The sequence below is a fragment of the Schistocerca cancellata genome, chromosome 11 (genome assembly GCF_023864275.1).
Source record: "Schistocerca cancellata isolate TAMUIC-IGC-003103 chromosome 11, iqSchCanc2.1, whole genome shotgun sequence".
Lineage (NCBI taxonomy): Eukaryota > Metazoa > Arthropoda > Insecta > Orthoptera > Acrididae > Schistocerca > Schistocerca cancellata.
In genome coordinates, this window is record NC_064636.1 from 76,433,951 (window position 1) to 76,453,431 (window position 19,481).

Here is a 19,481-nt window from a genome sequence, read left to right on the forward strand (position 1 = left end):
ACAAGGTGTTTTATAAGGGAATTGTTTGAAACTTGTGATATCTCAACTCGTTGAACTCTGTTTTCCAAGTATGATTTGAACCACTTCTTTGTCACACCTCTTATTCCTATTTGCCCTAATTTATGAAGTAAGATTTTGTGGTCAACTGTATCAAAGGCCTCGGACAAGTCTAAAAAGATACCACTTACATTTTCACCTTTGTCCAGTGCTTCTAAAATTACTTTAGTGAACTGTGCTATAGCAGATTGTGTGCCTTTTCCGGGCCTAAAACCAAATTGGTCATTGGAAAGAAGATCATATTTATTCAGGTAATTTAGCAGCCTCTTTTTGACTAGTATTTCTATTATTTTAGAAATGATAGACTGTATAGAGATTGGCCTGTAGTTCTCTACATTTTCCACATCTCCGTTTTTAAGGATAGGTATAACTTTTGCTTGTTTTAGTTCCTGGAAGTATCCAGATTCGAAAGATTCATTAATTATGTCTGTTAATGGGCCCTTTATGGAGTCTATACAATCTTTATTACGCAGACTGGGATTTCATCAAGTCCTACTGAAGTTTTATTTTTTTAGTTGGTGTACTACTAGTGCCACTTCCCTTTCTGTAGTTGGCAAGAGCACCATTGAGTTTGTTGGCTGGTTCTGAGTAGGTAAATCATATGTATCTGGAAATTTCTGCTGTAATTTTTTTGCAATACTACTGAAATATGAGTTTACAAAATCAGCTAATTTTTTAGGGTTACCTACTGGTACATCTTTGTTTTTAATATGTGAATTGAGGTCCTTTTTAGCAGAGTTAGATGTTTACTGTTTGACAATGTTCCAGGCTGCTTTGCTCTTGTTTTCAGCTCCAAGTAATATTTTGTTGTTTGAAAGTTTTTTTGTGGCTAGCAACACCTTTCTGTATATTTTCCTGTACTTTTTGTAGAATTGCAGAACTTCTGGGCTAGACTGATTATTTTTTATGGACTTGAGATATCTAAGAGTTTCTGAGGATTTTTTGATACCTGTAGTCACCCATTGATTTCTCTTTGTAGTTTTAATTTGATAAAGAGTTTTGGGAAACATCTCTTCAAATCTGAGTTTAAAAATTGACATGAACTTGATAAATTTCTGATTTGCATTGGTTTCTGCATAGACTTCCCTCCAATCTTCATATTCTAGCTGGGATTTAAACTGATACAGGGCTGATTTGGAAAACATTCTTTTGTATGTACAAAGTTTAGGAGTTTCTACATGAATGTTAGTTTTTAAGATCTGGCAGAGGTGGTCTGATAGGCCCAGGTTTTGGACAACAATATGAATTTTTTACTATCAATATCTGTAGCTACATGATCTATAGATGAGGAGGATTCTTTCGTTATTCTAGTTGGACAATTAACAAGGGAGGATATTCCATAACAGCTTAGAATATTCACATATATGTTGCTAGCCTTATCAAGCTTCATCATATTAATGTTTAAGTCACCACAGATAATTACATTTGCTTTTGGTCCAGAAACCTTGTCTAAAAGCTTTGATTCAGTTTTGAGAAGAATATATCAATGTCTCCACTGGGAGAGCGGTACACACAAAATATGACTAATTTTTTTGCTATGCCAGGTCCTATTACTTCAACAGCGGAAATTACGAAATGTTTGTACTCACCTAGATCTAAAAAATCATATCTAACTTTAAATGACATACCTTTTTTTTTTTTTTTAATAGATAGGCTGCTTCCACGTTGCAAACAAGCTTCGGACCATGACAACGAGGACGAGGTCCAAGAATCCTGTCATCTTGCTGATCCTAACAAAGTTCATTTCATCAAATGACAAAACACAAATACGTTCCCTGTAAGTCAGTGTTGCAGCCTGCATTTTCATCATCACTAAAACATCCTTCAGAATTCCTTGTTGGCAACTAAAACTGCGGTTTATCCAAGAACGCAAGGTTGACACTGCAGGTAGAGGATATTGGGGTTTTTCTCTGAGGAAATTGTAACTCTTCTCCGAAACCGCACGTAAAGTAATAGACTTATAAACGTGCTCTTTGCCCCATCGAACCCGTTTTGACCCATGCAACAAACTTCTAATTTGATTGGGTGAAAATATTTTGCCCAGTATTCAATTAGTTTCACGAGTCACAAGTTCCTTTTTATTAAATTCTTCTTCGTGCAGACGTCGTTTCATTGAGGACAGCTGACCTCTAATTCTTTATTACGGCTCCCAATTTCATGCACATGTTAGATGAGCATGTCTCCTCTGTAGTGACGCTACAGAATTCTGTAAAGTGACTTATGCCGATCACTACAAAGAACTTCATCTGTAAATGTACACTTATCAACATTCCTCTTCAGTGGTGAGGGTTTCTTTAAAGTCTCTAGGCTTCTGCGAATTTCACCTTTGTTATTCCTTTCTTCTATTGCAATCGGTGTGTTATCACTGGCGCTACTACCACAAGGCAAATTGCATGACGGATACGCATCACTCTTAAGGATTAGTTTCCGCGGTAAATTTAACAGTTCTGAACGTAAGTCCCGGATATAGCCCGTTTCCTTGAAATGGCGAGAGCATATTCTTGCGCTTCCTACGTTCGCAGGATCTTTCCTAAACCATTTTTAAAGCCAAACCTTTTGCAGACTTTCATCACGTGGGAAACAATGCAACACTAATTCAGTCCCTTTTGTATTGCGATTGAGAGAATTACAGCCAACAACAGCACAACCTGACATTGCTTCCACTTACTCAAATACTTCGGAAAAACACTCACTGCACAAAGATAACCAAACGGTAACAACACGCACGAAACACAACACGCACGAACCACGACAGCACAAAGCTCAAACGTACACTTCACGCGCGCCAAGTGCTGTTCCTCCGTGTCCGTGACGTCAATGCGCAGAACTTCAAAAATAGGTTTGCTTGTGCGCAGCGGTTAGTGCTCCGAGGGAAGCCTAAAGCCCGGTCCACACGCAACGATCTGTCTGCGCAGACATCGGCGCAGATGTCTGTACATGCAAAAGATCGCTGCAAATGTGGTGTGTTCACACGACACAAACCCCAATCTATTACTCGCCCGCCATCTGTCGGTGTAGAAAAGAAATATCAGTGGCAAGCGACTACGCTCCCCGTAAACGTCAAAAATTTAATTCAGTTATTTTGAAATATAGAAATGGAGGAAGTTCTGTCGTGGTCTGTGTTCGTAACTTGTGTTGCAAAAAACATTCAGACCAACGGCAGGAAACAGAGAAAGTGGACAAAATGGTATAGACAGTAGCTGCTAAAGCGAAAGCAGTTGTCTCACGTAAATTTACTGCGAGAGTTGCAGGGCGAACCTAACGACTGGCGAAATTATTTGCGGATGGATGTCGAAACCTATAATTATCTCTTAAAGCTTGTAACCCCTCATATTATGAGAAAAAATACTTGTATAGAGAAGGGCAATTTCTCCTCATGAACGGCTGGCGGTAACATTAAGATTCCTAGCAACAGGAAGGAGCTACGAGGATTTGGAATTTTCTACTGCAGTATCGAAACAAGAGTTGAGTGAAATAATACCCGCAATTTTTCAATTAGAGCATTGTATGCTGCTGTCTTTTTGTCTCAGTCACTATATTCTTTACTTTAATCTTACACAGACATGGGTGGTTTCTATATATTTCAATGAATTCACTTACAAACTCTCGAGAACACTGACGAGTATCAGCCATTTTAATGCCCTGTGCGCACAAATACAAACACTAGACTGAGCAAACAGCTGTTTCGCGCCAGATTTGCGGCGATCTCCTGTCCACACGCTCCAACTTGTCTGCGCAGATGTGGTTTGAACCCACAGATTTGAGAGGTTTCCCTCAAACCTCCAACTCCAACTTCCAGGTTTGCACACACCAGAGATTGGTGCAAATCTTCTGTCCACACGCAACGATCTGTCTGCGCAGATGTGATGTGCACAGACATTTGCGCAGACAGATCGTTGCGTGTGGACGGGCCTTAATAAACAGACACATCATTGTGGTCCAAAACCACTCGGAAGTGACGTCAAAATGACGTATACATAAACGCGCTGCACACTTGTCGACTGATCGAGATCTGTGGTCGAATCGAGTTAGCGGGAAAAGCGTCTGCTTTGTTCTTCACTGTCATACTGACCGTGTATGTTGAGTGGTTGTGTTTTCGCTATCGAGCAAAATGTCTCAGGTGTATGAAAACATCTTTCGTGACGCTCTGAAAGATTTCAGAGTTTCAGAGGATGGCCTGATTTCAGGCTATTGTAATTCGTTGGAGGAGGTAATAATAATTTTATGTTAGAATTGGCTGGCAAAAATATGCGCCTTTAGAGACATTAGGAACTCTAGAAAATAACTTTTTCTGCTGCCAGTTAAGATTTCATTTTAATAAATTTTATATGTCGCTTTCCGCGATCTGATTCCAATTTTTATGTGAGTTTTTTATGTATTATGCAATTTTTTTATTTGTTTTCGTTGTGAGGTTCTGCATTGTTACATTACCTTTACTGTAACATATACACGTGGAATATTGTAATTAATGATCGCTGTTTAGGAAGTTAATGGCAACTTTGTTTCAAAATTCGCCGTTTTGTGAGTTCGTCATCTATGTATGACAGTAAGAGAAACTGAACATTGCAGCAGCTCAACCTCATACGTCGTCTCGAGTAAATGGCATAATTTAGAAGTCACACACATGAGAATGGGACTCAGGGCCTGGGAACAGTCATGCAAAAGGAAAATAAAAAGCAGTATATTTGCAGCTAATGTCATTGCCAGAGTGTGGGCTCTGTATTCCACATAAAAGTATCCTGCATTTTCCCAGGAGTTTTACGTAGTTCTATCTAATTGCAGTATCAGCTCCAGTGCATAATTGCACAAATCCATTACTGCTGTTTTCTTTGTGCTGGCACTGAGCTGAATTTCATTGAGGTACTGAATTCAGAGATTAGCTAGAAAACTGTCTATGCAGAGATATGGAGCTCTGTAATTCAAATGACTGTAAGATCCTTAGTTTCTCACCAAAGTTTCAGCAAGGTCAGTGACATCAACTATGAAACAACTTTTTTCATCAATAGCACTGTAATAAATGCCACTTTATGTAAATATTGAAACATGACCATGTTTGGCCTCCCTACTGAATTCTGAACAAAGGTGTATTGTTGATGGATGCTGAGTGAGAACTTTTTGTTCAGGATACCATTGCTCAGTAATAACTGTCCGCTTAATTAATACATGTTACGATGTTTCAATTATTACCACTGCTTAGGTGGCTGCTTAAGTATGTGTGGATAATGTTGGAACTCTATTGGGATTGCTGGATTATATTGGTAGACAAAGTCTGTCAGGATCTAAAATTTTCTCAGCACCACACTGAAATTTTGATGATAACGTAAGCTGTTTTAGTCTTTAGAAATGTTCGTTGGTGAATATGGGTCCTCATAGGGTATAGAACATTGACACTTTGAAGCCCTCAAAGTTAAACTTCTCTCTTACAGGTGTTCTTTCACATCTACACTCTTTTCTTATTGCCCTGCTAGATTTTATTTTAATTTCTTCTATTGATCTGGCTTTTACTGGAGATGATGTTGATGGGAGTGAGTTATTAAGTCATTTATTTATTTTTGTTAGTTTTTCCTCTCACAACATAGGATTTGGGATGAGGCAAAATGTCTTCTGGAGATATTATCTCAGTTCTTCTGCTGGATAGTGTTGACTTCTCGAGGAGGAGAAATGTTGAGGTCTGCATCTATAACCTTGTCAGGAATACCAATAGTAGAAATAGATGCCAAATTATTTTTAAGTTTGGAGTGTATCAGTCAAATAAGCCTTAAAAGTGCTGTATTATTTCTGTTGGTGATAAGGAGGAATTCTGGCTAACCAGCCCAGATCGTGATTGATTTTGCTCTTTTGTCATTAGATAATTTCCTGTATCATATAATAACTTAAGTAAGACTTCAAGACAAGAAGTCATAGCTTATGGCTTGTATGATGTGGGAGAGTATGCAAAATTATGCTGTTTTTTTCATATGATGATTATGCAGAATCATAAGTTGTGGTCTTTGAGGGGAGTGTGTCATGTACGTAATGGAAGTTTCATGAATTCTGTGAGCAATTCGTCGTATCATGCTCTCTTTCCCAGGTCTTTGTCACAGATTTCAATCCCTTTGGAAATTAATGTGCCAAGATGCTTGCAGATTTTGTGATTAAGCTTAATGGATGTTGTATTGAAGTAATGTAGCCAGAGGTCTTCCACTTTTGTTAAGAGTTTGACAGCCGAAAACAGATATTTTTCAATTGTAGGAGAGAAATCTTTTTGTAATTTTTACAAAAACTTTTTCATGGATGTATTAACCAGTTAAAACTTTCATCAGTTGTACTGGATAGTTTTGATTGGTGATTGTCTTATTCTTAGTATATAAAACCTGGAATTCATAATATGCATAATTATTATGCTTAATAAAGCTTTTGTTGACATAAGGCAAGACGTGCTTGAAATGAGGTTAACTGAAGCACTGATCAGTTAACCCCAAAACTAGGTCATTAAACTTCATGTGCACTTGGAAAATATTTTTCATCATCATAATCACAACTGAAAGAACATTTTATGATCACAATTTTAACTGAAGTCAACAGTAACATAATTAGTGGTCAGTGAATAACAATGGAATAAAAGCAAAAGAGCAAACAAATGAACTCCCAATTTTGTTAACTCATCCATGGTTAATAACATAACACTTACTTTAGCTGTCAAAAACATCAGATGTGATGAAAGGCTGTGTACATTAAATAACTGAATTTTGTAAAGCCTAAAATTTCCCTCTTCATTCATGTTTCCCAGTTAACCTTCAGTGTAGTTACCCTCAGTTTATGCTACTGGTCACTTTATTCTCAGGTGGAAACACTTCTCGATCAGCTGAAAACTGTGGGGTTTTCATACTGCGTGAGAAGTAGTCGTTTTAAAGAGCCATCTTCAGATGTTATGAAATGTAAGTGAACTGCTGCATTAATTACTTTCTGTGGTTTACCATTTTAGTTCATATATGTATACTTGAAGGAAGAACTTAGTTTGCTGGAATTAGGGATAGTATATATACTTTAAATGGACATTTCTTTCTAAGCTGCACTAACAATTGATGGAATTGACTCTTTTTGTTATTGTTAATAGTTGTTGTGATATGCAAGGCAGAATTGTATTAATTATTTTCCTCTGTGTTGACTTGTCATTTATCCATTTTCACAGCCATACATTCAGTAATTTTTACACACTTGCATTTGATAATAGGCTGATTAAAATTATTAGTTGGTTGACAATTCCTGTTGGAGCTGGTTTCCTCCAGAGTGCTGAATGCGTCAGGTCCAAACTATCTCTGTTAGACATTTCCTGACTGCCACAACAGCTGATCAATCCACTTCCATTTTCTTGTCTGACTTCCTTTCTTGATGTGTTTGAACGCCATACAATCATTTGCTGCCTTCAACCAGATTGACCTTAAACAACATTTTAAGACAGTAGGCATAACTACGTATTCTTACAATATCTTTATGGTGCTAGAGCTAGCTTTAGCATCGTAACATAATGTGAAAGGCTGATCTGGTTGAAGGCAGCACATGATCGTTGGGACCAAATAATCTTACATTAGTGTAATGTAGAGTGGTGGCATAGTGCAACGGATAAGAAACATTCCTGATCCATATAAAGTTGTCGATTTGAGTCTTGACAGATTCTTTGATATTTTTTATACCAATATATTATCAAAATTACTTCATTATTTTTATTCAGTTAATAGGTTTGGATGCAGTTTTATTTCTAACACTCTGCTGTGTCATTTTCGACATTGTATTTACTTTTTAATTCCTTATATTTCTTCTTCATATCATTATTTCATTTGAAATCAGCTTGTCACCTATAACATGTAACTGAATACAAACCAGGACTGCTCATCAGTTGGTAATTTGGCAGTCCATGCAGCTTGTGTGAGGACAGTTTCAGGTGCCATAATTAATGAAAGGAAGAAATTAGTTTGCTTTTAGCACTGAAATACAATTTTTTTTCCCTTGAGTTTGCTTATAGAGAATAGCTTCAGCTAGTTTCCTGCCACATGCTTAATGTTGGATGTTTCACCATCAAGCCAGGCCAGGCAACAGCATTAGGTGTGAGGCTCTGCTGCGACTGCCTGTGGTCAGTGTATTAATTGTTGTGAACAAAGTATGATTAACAGTTCTTCTGTAGACTGCTGACAGCCATTTTCTAGGATATATTGCACATCATGTTACGGTTAGGTTATCAAATGAGTTTAAATTCTGGGCTATAAAATGTCGTATCTGCCACAGTTATGCCATTGGTCACTCCAAAACCAGTTGTCAGCAGAGCATGTCATATTCATGTTATTTCATAATGGCCACTTCCAACACTGCACAGAGTTACATGTATACGTCTCCCATCCTTTTGTAATCCCAGCCTGTGCTCTGCCTCTACTGAGCTAAACCTACTTTTTCTTTAACATGAAAATTAATTTGAACAGCACTTGCTGAGTGACCTGCTCTGTTTGTTGCCTATAATACAGCAGCAGCCGGTGTGCTAACACTTCAGCAACAAGTGACAGATGCCAACTAACAAATAATTTTAATGAATCTATACTGCTGTGTTCATGTTGAAATGGTTTCTATGGTTATCGATAATTGTGGTGTTGATATGTAAAACAGTAGTCAGCTCATTGAACCTATTGACAGGCATGTTTAGCTTTATTGTCTTCCTAGTTACATTTATTTTTTGTAATTCCACATTTATAGTAATTACATTTTTCTACATAAGTGTTCTTCACATCTCCTTTGTTTACAAAGAATATTAATTCCACATTTATTGGAACCACAATAAAGCACTTCAGTTGCCCGAAATCAGTATGGTATCCTCATTGCACATGGCAGACAGTTCCATTTCTTTGCTAGATACAATAGGTGTGACATCCTGTAAAATTTTGCTCCAATACTATGTAAAGTAGATAGACAATCTGCTTCCATCAATTCAGAACTTTGAGAATACCTATCAAATGAATGAAACGTTTTCTCACATTGTATTTAGTTAATTAACAATAACATATGTGAATTATTTAACAATAACAATGTTTGTGTTTTTGTCTGTGAGAAATATATTAACTGTTCCAGGTAAAACAAAGCATTTCTTCAAGCAAATGCAGGGACATGTCCCTATCACCTTTTTTGGTTGTGCATTTGCAGTGGAGAGTGTTTGGTCAAGGCACTGTGTTTTGAGGCCAAAATACTATAAAAGTAAAGAGTCTAGTGTACCTGAGCACTTGGTAATATCATGCTGTGTTAAGATAGACTTACTTTCCATAAAACAAGTTCGTTACAGGGAAAGTTTATTAAATAAATTTTTATAGTAGTTCTTTACCCTCTTTAGGAAGACCATGTGACTCCTCGTAAGAGATTGAGGATCATGGATACTAGAAAATCCAACTGCCCAGCAACTTTAAATATGAAATGTATAAGGGTGTATCCTGATTACAGTATGCACTCAGCAACTGAACACAGGGATACCAAGGCAAAAGTAAGTATCCAGTTTGGGTTCTGCTTGGAGAAAATTTTACATGATCAGTTGACAGTATACTTTAAAATCTATTGTTTTTAATACTCTTAATTAAATAATTGATACATTTTTGTCTTACAGGTTCTTGCAAGTCTACAGAAAGATTTGGCATTGCCATGCCCGCCGAAGAGCTACCTACGTTATTATTTGACTGCTTCCCCAGCAAGTGCACACACACATGCTACTGAAAGTGTTGAAGCAAGTGGGTACATACATCCTTCACTTGTAAAGGAAATCAAAAACTTAGTACTCAGTGGAATGACATCTCTCAAAGTCATTAAGTTGGCTCTAGATAGATTTGTTGAAATCAATTTCACTGGGACACACATACCAGGTCAAATGAATACTACCTTTTACCCCACAGAGAAAACTATTTACAGTCACATTTATTGGACCCTTTATGGTACGAATAAAGTATTGTTTGACGAGACTAGACTGCAGAATCAGGTTGATGAGTGGCACAAAGACTCGAGCAGTCACATGATTTATTATAGACATTGTATGGGAGCCAATGGAGAAGTGAAACCATTACTTTTTTGCTACCAGAGCAGTTGGCAGAGAGATCTTTTGAAGAAGTATGGGGGTAGTTGTTTGTTAGATGCAACATACAAAACAACAACATATGATATTCCTTTATTTTTTATAGCTGTGAAGAGTAATGTGGGCTATTTGGTTGTCGTCTTTTTTTTTTTCATTCAGATTGAAAATGCAAGATCCATTCATGAAGCACTAGACATTTTCAAGGACTGGAACAAGGATTGGAATCCCCTCTATTGGGTTACTGATTATAATAAATGCAATTGAGCAAGCATTCCCTCAGACAAAAGTTTACTTGTGCCTTTTCCATCGAAAACAGGCATGGGGAAGATGGTTGAAAAAAAAAAGGATAATCTACGTGTACCAAATGACATGAAGACATTTCTGGACATGTGCCAAGAAATTTCAGAATCACCAACAGAGAGAGAATTTAGAGATCGCGTAGAAGAGTTGCGAACGCATAAGGTTTCTCAGAGAAACGAGCGTGCATGGCCATACTTTCAACAGCAATGGCTAACGGTATGTGAAAGATGGGTGAAAGCGTATGAGGACAAGGGCAGATTTGCAACCATTGACACTACAAATGGAGTTGAAGCCATGAACAAGGTTGTAAAACATTTTTTCCTTAAACACAATTCAGACAGGACTTTAACTGGGGTTACTAAGGTTATAATAAACCAGTTTCTTCCAAGACTAATTAGAAAGTACTGTCTGCAGAATTCTGCCATCAAAGCTTATAACAAAGATGTTCCACTGTTTTTGCATAAAAAAACAAACAAGTTTGTGAAACATGTCATGCAGCGATATGCAACAGCGAAAGTTGAGTTAACTGCAAGATCAGTGAGTAGGAGATCGGATGGTTCATTTTGTGTGGAGAGTGCAAAGTCCAAAAACTGTAGTTATGTTGTAAACTTTGATATACCAGATTGCACATGTGAAGATTTTCGGAGATATAAATACCCATGCAAGCATTTCTGTGCAATCTTTATTTTTTACCCAGAATGGGGTTTTGATAAAATGCCAGAAAGTTATAAGACTAGTCCATTAATCTGTCTTGATGAAATGTATGGGGTGGGCTTTAGAAGTGGCTCTTTAGTAATTTCATGCGAAGGTAGTAGTAGTAGTGATGAAGCTGTTGAGGAGGCTGTCGAGGTTGAGGAGGCTGTCGAGGTTGAGGAGGCTGTCGAGGCAGCAAATACAGATGGTCTTGTTCAAACCCAGAATATTCCTTTGCAGCAGTTTGAAGCAAGGGAGCTGTGTAAACAGATTTATAATCTCACATACAACTGCAGCAACAGCGAAACATTACAAGAAGTACTTGAATCACTGAGCAACTGTGTGCAAGATTTGCAATTAGCAAATCCTGAAGTTGGTGGTCTCCCATTAGCAGTGCCATCAACTTCCAAACAATAGCGAAGAACGATGCCAAAAGCCTTAAGAGATCTGTCTTAAACACATTATAACTTTCCATTTGAAGGGTATGAAATGACGGTTTATTTGAATTTTAGATAGCTCTTTGTCTATGTAAAATACGAATAAGCTCCATCATTTCTGATCCTCGAGATGGAATGCTATGAGGTCTTTATGTTGGTCTCTGCTTTTAAACTTTGTTGCACATTTGAATTTCGAAGTAGCAATAGATAAAATATTATAAAAAGGATAGTTGCTACATTTGTGTGTGTGTTTGTGAGTGAGTGTGCGCGCGCGCTTTAGAAAAGGCCCTTGTTGCCCGAAAGATAAGTCCGACAGTCTTTTTGTTGTGCCTTTCTGTGACTCAGCATCTTCACTATTTGGTGAGCAGCAACAACTATCCTTTTCATAATATTGTTACATTCCATCCTGGATTTTTTGTTGTTCACCACAGAAAAGGTTTTTCTGAGGAATTAAACTAGATAATAGTGTAGAACTTGCAAACTTTTTAAAATATGAAGTAAAAGATTTTAACTTTAAATTAGGTTAATTCAAATATGGGACAATGTTGAGAATTGAAAAGGTTGAAAAAATAAATAAGATATATCTTAGTGGCATTGAGATGTCGTATGACTGATGGAGAAAAGATTTTGCATTTCTTTTTCCAAGTAAGAATGCACTTGCTCTCACTTGCTTCAATACATGTCTAGTGATTCACGTGAAACAGAGAAAAAGATAAAGACTGCCCTGTTAATGAACATCTGAGATTGCCCAGTAGCACTCTGACAGAAGAGTGTGCTGTTTCCTTGATATGGTATCTGGTCAGCAATGCCATTGGGACCAAATGAAGTAAGGATTGACTTTTTTATTTGCTTTGGAAGCTTAATGTGTATCAGTTACCTACATATTGGATATCTACCACCTTGGTTCTAATGTTCTTAATAACTTTGCAGAGTTACTGCAGATACCACACAGAAGCAATTACTGTTACTGGAATACCAGTAATGTTTATTAAATTCAGTTATAAAGTAGTTCTGGGCATTGCAGCTGGTGAGCAATGTCATTGGGCACCAAAAGAAGTGAGTACTAAATTTTGGAATTGTGCCTTGAAATCATGTGTATCAGTTGTCTTCATGTTGCATAACTCAATTACTTGTTGTTAATTTATTTGTTAGGTTCAGTTACGATGGATTTCTGGCCTTCAGTCTATGGGAAAATTCACACCAGATTGCATCAAGACTGTTATATTCCAAGGATATCTTGGAAGATTGATAGTATTCCTGAAGGAAAACAATCCATGTAGTATTTCACGTGTGTATCAAACTGCGATTTGTTGTGGCACATAAATGTTTGCAACTTGATTGTAATTTTTGACAGGTTTCTCAACAATCCAAGAATTTCTTGTAATGAGAAGTAGACATTGTTGCTTGGCTAAAGGAAATACAAATCACGGTCAATACAACTACCTTATTAACTTTCCACAGATAAATATTTTTCACTACTGCTACTTAAAAATTCAAATGTGTGACAAAGTTTGCTTACAGAACTTGGCATAAAGATCTCCCTTATTTGTATTTTTTAGATAGCTCTTATTGTTTGATCCTTCAAATGGAATGCTATGACCTCCATGTGATCTATTCCTTAGTAGTTAATTATCCATTAAGGCACAAATATATGAACATTACAATGAGAGGGGTCTTTATGCCAGGCCCTGTAAAAGTAATGGCATCTTACTTAATATTATTGTTGGGAATTTGATGGCACAGCTGTGGGGAGACCACAAATTTCAGGGTTTGCTAACTGCAAATCTGGCACACAGTTGCTGAGTGATTCAAGTACTTTTCATGATGTTTCACTGTTGATACAGTTGTATGTGAGATTATAAACCTGTTTGAACAACACCTTCACTTCAAATTGCTGCAAAGAAATGGTTAAGGTATCAGTGTGATGCTCTATGTGTTTCCTCAACTGTGTCCTCATTGCTACTATCTTCATGTGAAATTACTGCAGACACACTTCTGAAACCAAACCTGTACATCTCGTGAAGACGGATTAATGGGCTATTCCTGCAGCTTTCTGGTATTTTATCAAAACCCCACTCTGGATAGAAAATAAAGATTGCACAGAAATGCTTGCATGGGTATTTATATATCTCAAAATCTTCACATGCACAGTTTGGTAGAGCAAAGCTTACAACATAATTACAGTCTTTGAACATTGTACTCTCCATACAAAACATTGTCCAACTTCACATTCACTAATCTTGCAGTTAACTCAACTTTCCCTGGTGCATATGACTGCATGACATGTTTCACAAACTTGCTTTGTTTTTTCTTCTTTTAACAAAAAAAAAAAAAGTGGAACATGTCTGTTATGATTTGATGGCAGAATTCTGCAGACAGTACTGTCTAATTAGGCTTGGAAGAAATTGATTTGTTATATCCCTAGTAGCCCCATTGAAGGTCCTATCTGTGTTCCATTTTAGGAAAAAAATGTTTACAATCTTGTTCATGGCTTCAACTCCACTTGTAATGTCAATGGTATCAAAATTGCCCTTGTCCTCATAAGCTTCCACTCACTTTTCATGTACCAATAGCCACTGCTGTTAAACGTACGGTGATGCATATTCGTTTCTCTGAGAAGCCTCACTATCTCTTTTGTATGATCTGTAAATTCTCTGTTGGTGATTCTGAAATTTCTCTTCATGTCATTTGGTATATATTCAGCGATCTTCCTCAAACCTGTTTCAGACTGAAAAGGCACAAGTACACTTTTGTCTGAGGAAATGCTTGATCAGTTGCATTTATCTCAGACTATAAGAAATCAGTAACCCAGTAGATGGGATTCCTATCCTTGAAAATGGCTAGTGCTTCATGAATGGATCTCACATTTTCACTTGAATGAAAAAGAAAACCAAATAACCCACATTACTCTTTACAGCTATAAAAAAATAAAGGCATATCATGTGTTGTTGTTTTGTATGTTGCATATAACAACTATCCCTGTACTTCTTCAAAAGATCTCTTTGCTAACAGCTCTGATAGAAAAAAGTGATGGTTTCACTCCTCCATTGGCACCTATACCATGTTTGTAAAAAATCATGTGATTGCTTTATTCCTTGTGCCACTCGTCAGCATGATTCTGCAATCTAGTCTCGTCAAACAATGCTTTATTTGTACATTACAGGGTCCAATATGTGTGAATATAATTTTTTTCAGTGGGGTAAAATGTAGTATTCATTAGACCTGGTATGTGTGTCCCAGTGAAATTATCAGTAAATGTATCTAGAGCCAAATTATTGGCTGTATTATGTCATTCCATCGTGCACCTGAATTTGTATTTCCTTTACAAGCTATTGTTAGCATGTGTGTGTGCTGATTTGCTGGAGAAGCAGAGAGATAGTCTTTCAGCTATCTTTGAGACATTTAAAGGAGGTGCTTTAGAAATGAGTGCCCTGATTGATATGAAAAACAGTTTTCAAATTTTCTGTACAAACTGTAAACAGTTCCTCAGTTGGTGATTGTGGAAGAGATTGCCATAGCCATAGTATTGATCCACTGTCAGGTGGTAAACCTAGGATTTCCTTCCAGTATGAGCCAAGTGAAGTAAAACTGTGGTTGGAGAAATGTTTTATATTCTTAAACTGAGTATTTGTAACCCATTATGTTGGATTGCAGTTCATGTGTCAACGCTTAAAAATGTTTAGTTCTTCACTGATGACACATGATACAATTTCAATTTTTAAGGCTATTCTGTGTCAGGTTAAATTTTGAATTATCCATTTAAGCTTATTGTTTTGCTGTGTGGCAGATGGATTTATGTTCATGTAATATTTTTAACGTTGATTGTGGTAAGGTGTAATCATATGTAAATGCCCAATAAAATAGATTGATATTTATATTTTTTGTTTCTGTATAATAATTCTGAAGCTTGGTGACCTGAGTTGTTTGTAAGATATTATCATTTCATGGGAAATGTGGCAATAACAGATCAGAAATTGTGTGCGGAATATACCTAATTATCAACACCTGTAAGCGGCTAAAGGTCTGGGATTTCATAATAATTTCATTCTTAGAGAGCTGCAAGATCACGAATGGTATCTGTACAGATACCAGCTTCATATAAATTGGTAAGGTTTTTACTGACTATTATTCACCAAAGCCGACAAAACAGGCTGCATAATGGTGATACTTCAGTACAACTTTGAACCCTTTAACTGGTTTAGTTCAGCAGGAGCAAAGTATATTCAAGGTATGTTTCACATGCAACTAAGAAACCTTTGCCTTGAATCTCATGTGATTTTGCACTCTGCTGCTAAGTTTTCCTTTTAGATTTATTAAATTTCTTAAAGAGGCTTCTGTTACAAACACTAGCAATCCACATAGGTAACATGTGCGACTGATATTCCTTATGTATCATAACCTTATTTCAGTTTCACTCTGTTGTTGCTGGTAACTGTTATGATGGAAGAGTTGATTTGTGCCACATTAAGGAAGGTTAAGAAAAAAGTCATTTACAAACTTGTGAAAAGGAGGCAGGGTTCCCCAAAAGTATAAAGGTTGCCATAAGCAGTCACTTTTGTTGGATTAAGTTATTTCCATATCCTTTCTGGATATTTAAGCCAGCTGCATCCTATTGTAGAGATAGACTAACCAAAACCCTTAGTGTTATATGAACAGAGCAGAAAAACTTTATTAAATGCACAAAGGACTGTTAACTATCTTCATGTATGGACCACTTTCCAAAAAATACACTGTGTCAAGGCATTCAGATTGTACATATTCTTTCTGAATATTTTTATTGTAGCAGGAAGAATGAGGGTTGTTTAACTTACCTTTAACCTAAGGTACATTAGATTGTGTATAAAATTCATCAAAAGAGTAAAGTTGGAATATGGGCTCTTACTTCAACTGTTTACTATAACAAGAGAAATTAGAGTACAATATTATAAGAGACAGATGAAGACTAGGTGGGAGATAGACTAAGAGAATAATTTCACATGGTGATGAAAGACCTGCACCCAAACAAGGCACCTGGAGTAGACATTCCCTCACATTTGTGGAGATCCTTCAGACAGCCAAGTCGAACTATTCCATGTGGTATGCAAGATAAGAGACAAGTGAAAAACATTCACGTTTCAGAAGGAAGTAATAATTCCTATTCCAAGAAAACCAGGCACTGAAAGTTGGAAATATTACAGAACTATCAGTGTGGCAAGTCATGGTTGTAGTTTGACACAAATTAAGTAAGGATGTTAAACATGGTTTCAGTTATCAGCATAGATGTGTAGCCGTTTCAGTTGCTAAGATGAGAACTTAAAGATACCAGTGATATTTATTATGGGTTTATTATGTTGATCATACCTGCGTACATCCAATTCAATTGATAAGCAACTGGTAGGTGCCAACTGACCTCAGGAAACATTACTTTGGTATCTGGGAAAAAGTAGCAACACATGGGGCAGTATTGGTCCTATGAAAAATCTTACAAGAGGATATAGAGAAAGCTTTTGACACTGTTGGCTGGACTATACACTAGGAAATTCTGAAGGTAGCAAGGATAAAAAACAAAGAGTAAAATTTGCACACTGATGTAACAGTAATGTGTAAAGACCTGAAAAGTGTGCAGTCCTTGGGAAGGGAGTGAGACCGGGAGTGAAGTATTGTAGAAGGTGAAACCACGACTTGCAGACGTATGTTTAAAGGGGTGTTGTTCCTGTTGCAGAGGAATTAATTTAGTGTACAATCCTTATTATGATCTGTATTACCAATGTTTTGAGGGGAATGGAAATATTAAAGTAACGGTATACAAATTCAACAAAGGTTTTTAACTAATCAGTATCATCTTCAAGCTCTGATTCAACATGCATTTAAATTGCTTGGCTGTATATCATGGCACTGTCTGTAGCTCTTGCTAGTTCATTACACACAATTCGAAGATTCAACAGTGGAACGAAAGACCTGACATAAAAGTAGCGTTCATTGAGCGATTGGATATGACAATTGTTCTATCCTGACAATATTTACATATAAATTATAGCCATACGAGTTGCTTATCAATTGAATTGGATGTAGACAGGTATGATCAACATAATAAACCCATAATAAATATCACTGGTATCTTTAAGTTCTCATCTTAGCAACTGAAACGGCTACACATCTATGCTGATAACTGAAGCCATGTTTAACATCCTCAGATGTATTTTACTACATTAGATTCAGTTCTCATTCTATAGACCCAAAAATGAGATGGGTTTCTTGGATATGGAATATGTCAAAGTACAACATAAAAAACAAAGACCATCTGAATATAACACTTCCCTGATCACGTCAGGATACTTTAAAGATATGTGAATACATAACAGATAAACTGGGACTGCCAACGTTTACAGAATTAATACACTCAGAATGAAACAGTTATGCACTTTCAACAAATTTATCATACACACAACACCTAATCTTAACTGTTGTAAAACCAAATCTAAGACACTTTTACTTAAGCTGGTCTAACAGTCCCTGTTAAGATATTCATTTATAGAGGAGCCGCCTGCCTAAAAATCTGTCAAACTCTGTTTAAACTGTGCTGTTTCTGAAACAAACTTTGTAATGGTAGCTGGCAATTTATTGAAAATGTGTGTTCATGTAAACTGGACTCCTCTTTGGACCAAGGTAAGCAATTTTAGGTCTTATTGTTGCTAGTATTTTACTATGTGCTGAGCTATTGTCTGGAAATAAACATGTTATTTGCAACCAATTTCTTTAAGGGATAAATATACTGAAGCATTGGTTAGAATATCCACTTCCTTGCTCAGATTTGTACACGATTATATGGAATTTACAACACAATTGAGTCTTATTACATGCTTCTGCAGTCTAAAAACTTTTGCTCGGTTTGACGAGGTACCTCAAAATATGAAAGCAAATGAAGTAAGCAAGTTTTTTTTTTTTTTCTATCTCCTACATCTGACATCATTCCCATTGCAAATACAAACTTGTTTAGGTGCTTCAGCAATTTTGTGGCACACACCCTTCCTACTGAGTTGTAACCCGAGAAATTTAACACTGTCAACTGCTTCTATCTGCATGTCTTTGTACATTATACACATCCCGGAAACATTTCTTACAGGTTCTTATCTGCATATAGTGGGTCTTTCCAAAGTTTAATGACAGTCAATTACTTCTAAACCATTTATTGTCAGTGAACATTTGATTAGTAGCAATTTCTAAATCTGTACTTGACTTGCTATTTGTTGCAATGTTTGTGTCATGTGCCAACAAAACAAACTTAGCATCTGGCAATTTAACAGATGAGGTCATTACTGTAGACAGGAATAAACAACAGATTCAGGATGGAACCTTGAGGAGCACCACATGTAATTACTTCCCAATCAGACGAAGACTATTTGCTTACTCTGCATGTATTTGCAGTGACACCCTTGTTTCCTTTTAGTTAGGTCAGACTCTAACCATTTTGCAGCACTGCCAGTGACATCACAATATTCTAATTCTCTTGAGAGAAAGCTGTGATTCATAGTCAAGGACTTTTGACAGGTCACAGAGAATGTCAGTAGCCTCTAACTTGTTTTCTTATGAATTATTCCCACTGTATGTGCAAATACCCTTCTCTATATCAGTAAGCATAAGGAACCCAAACTGTGACTTGAATAATATATTGTTTGCAGTCGGATGCTTAAGAAGATGCTTAGAGACAACCTTTTCAAATATTTTTGAAGACGTCAGCAAAAGTGAAAATGATCAATAATTTGATAGTATCTCTTTAATGCTCTTCTTGTACAGAGGCTTAACTTAGGCATATTTTAGCCAGTCTGGAAATGTTCCACTGATAAGAGATTGATTACACAAATAATTTGAGGTACAACTCAACTCACATGAATACACTTTGAAAAACTTCACTAGAATACTTTAAGGATTTTATGATGGAT

The 19,481-nt window shown here is 36.6% G+C and overlaps 2 protein-coding genes across 2 annotated transcripts; both read left to right on the forward strand.

The window, feature by feature from the left end:
* Positions 1-4,110: 4,110 nt before the first annotated feature.
* Positions 4,111-10,396, forward strand: LOC126108221 (uncharacterized). The gene is made up of 5 exons (XM_049913453.1): positions 4,111-4,267; positions 6,881-6,974; positions 9,151-9,302; positions 9,407-9,553; positions 9,674-10,396. Exons 1-5 carry the CDS (start codon positions 4,169-4,171, stop codon positions 10,394-10,396), a joined length of 1,215 nt encoding a protein of 404 aa, XP_049769410.1. The 5' UTR covers positions 4,111-4,168.
* On the forward strand, positions 10,274-13,873 carry LOC126108787 (uncharacterized). The gene is made up of 3 exons (XM_049914136.1): positions 10,274-12,388; positions 12,493-12,618; positions 12,715-13,873. The coding sequence occupies exon 1, from the start codon at positions 10,451-10,453 to the stop codon at positions 11,540-11,542; it is 1,092 nt and encodes a 363-aa protein (XP_049770093.1). The 5' UTR covers positions 10,274-10,450; the 3' UTR covers positions 11,543-12,388; positions 12,493-12,618; positions 12,715-13,873.
* The last annotated feature ends 5,608 nt before the right edge of the window (positions 13,874-19,481 follow it).

What these genes read in the sequence shown, in the direction of transcription:
- LOC126108221 (XM_049913453.1), top strand. Translation starts at nt 4,169, where the DNA reads ATGTCTCAGGTGTATGAAAACATCTTTCGTGACGCTCTGAAAGATTTC. An exon ending in CTAGTGTACCTGAGCACTTG is followed by an intron (nt 9,303 to 9,406) that starts GTAATATCATGC and finishes TACCCTCTTTAG; the next exon opens with GAAGACCATGTGACTCCTCG. An exon ending in ACAGGGATACCAAGGCAAAA is followed by an intron (nt 9,554 to 9,673) that starts GTAAGTATCCAG and finishes TTTGTCTTACAG; the next exon opens with GTTCTTGCAAGTCTACAGAA.
- LOC126108787 (XM_049914136.1), top strand. Translation starts at nt 10,451, where the DNA reads ATGGGGAAGATGGTTGAAAAAAAAAAGGATAATCTACGTGTACCAAAT.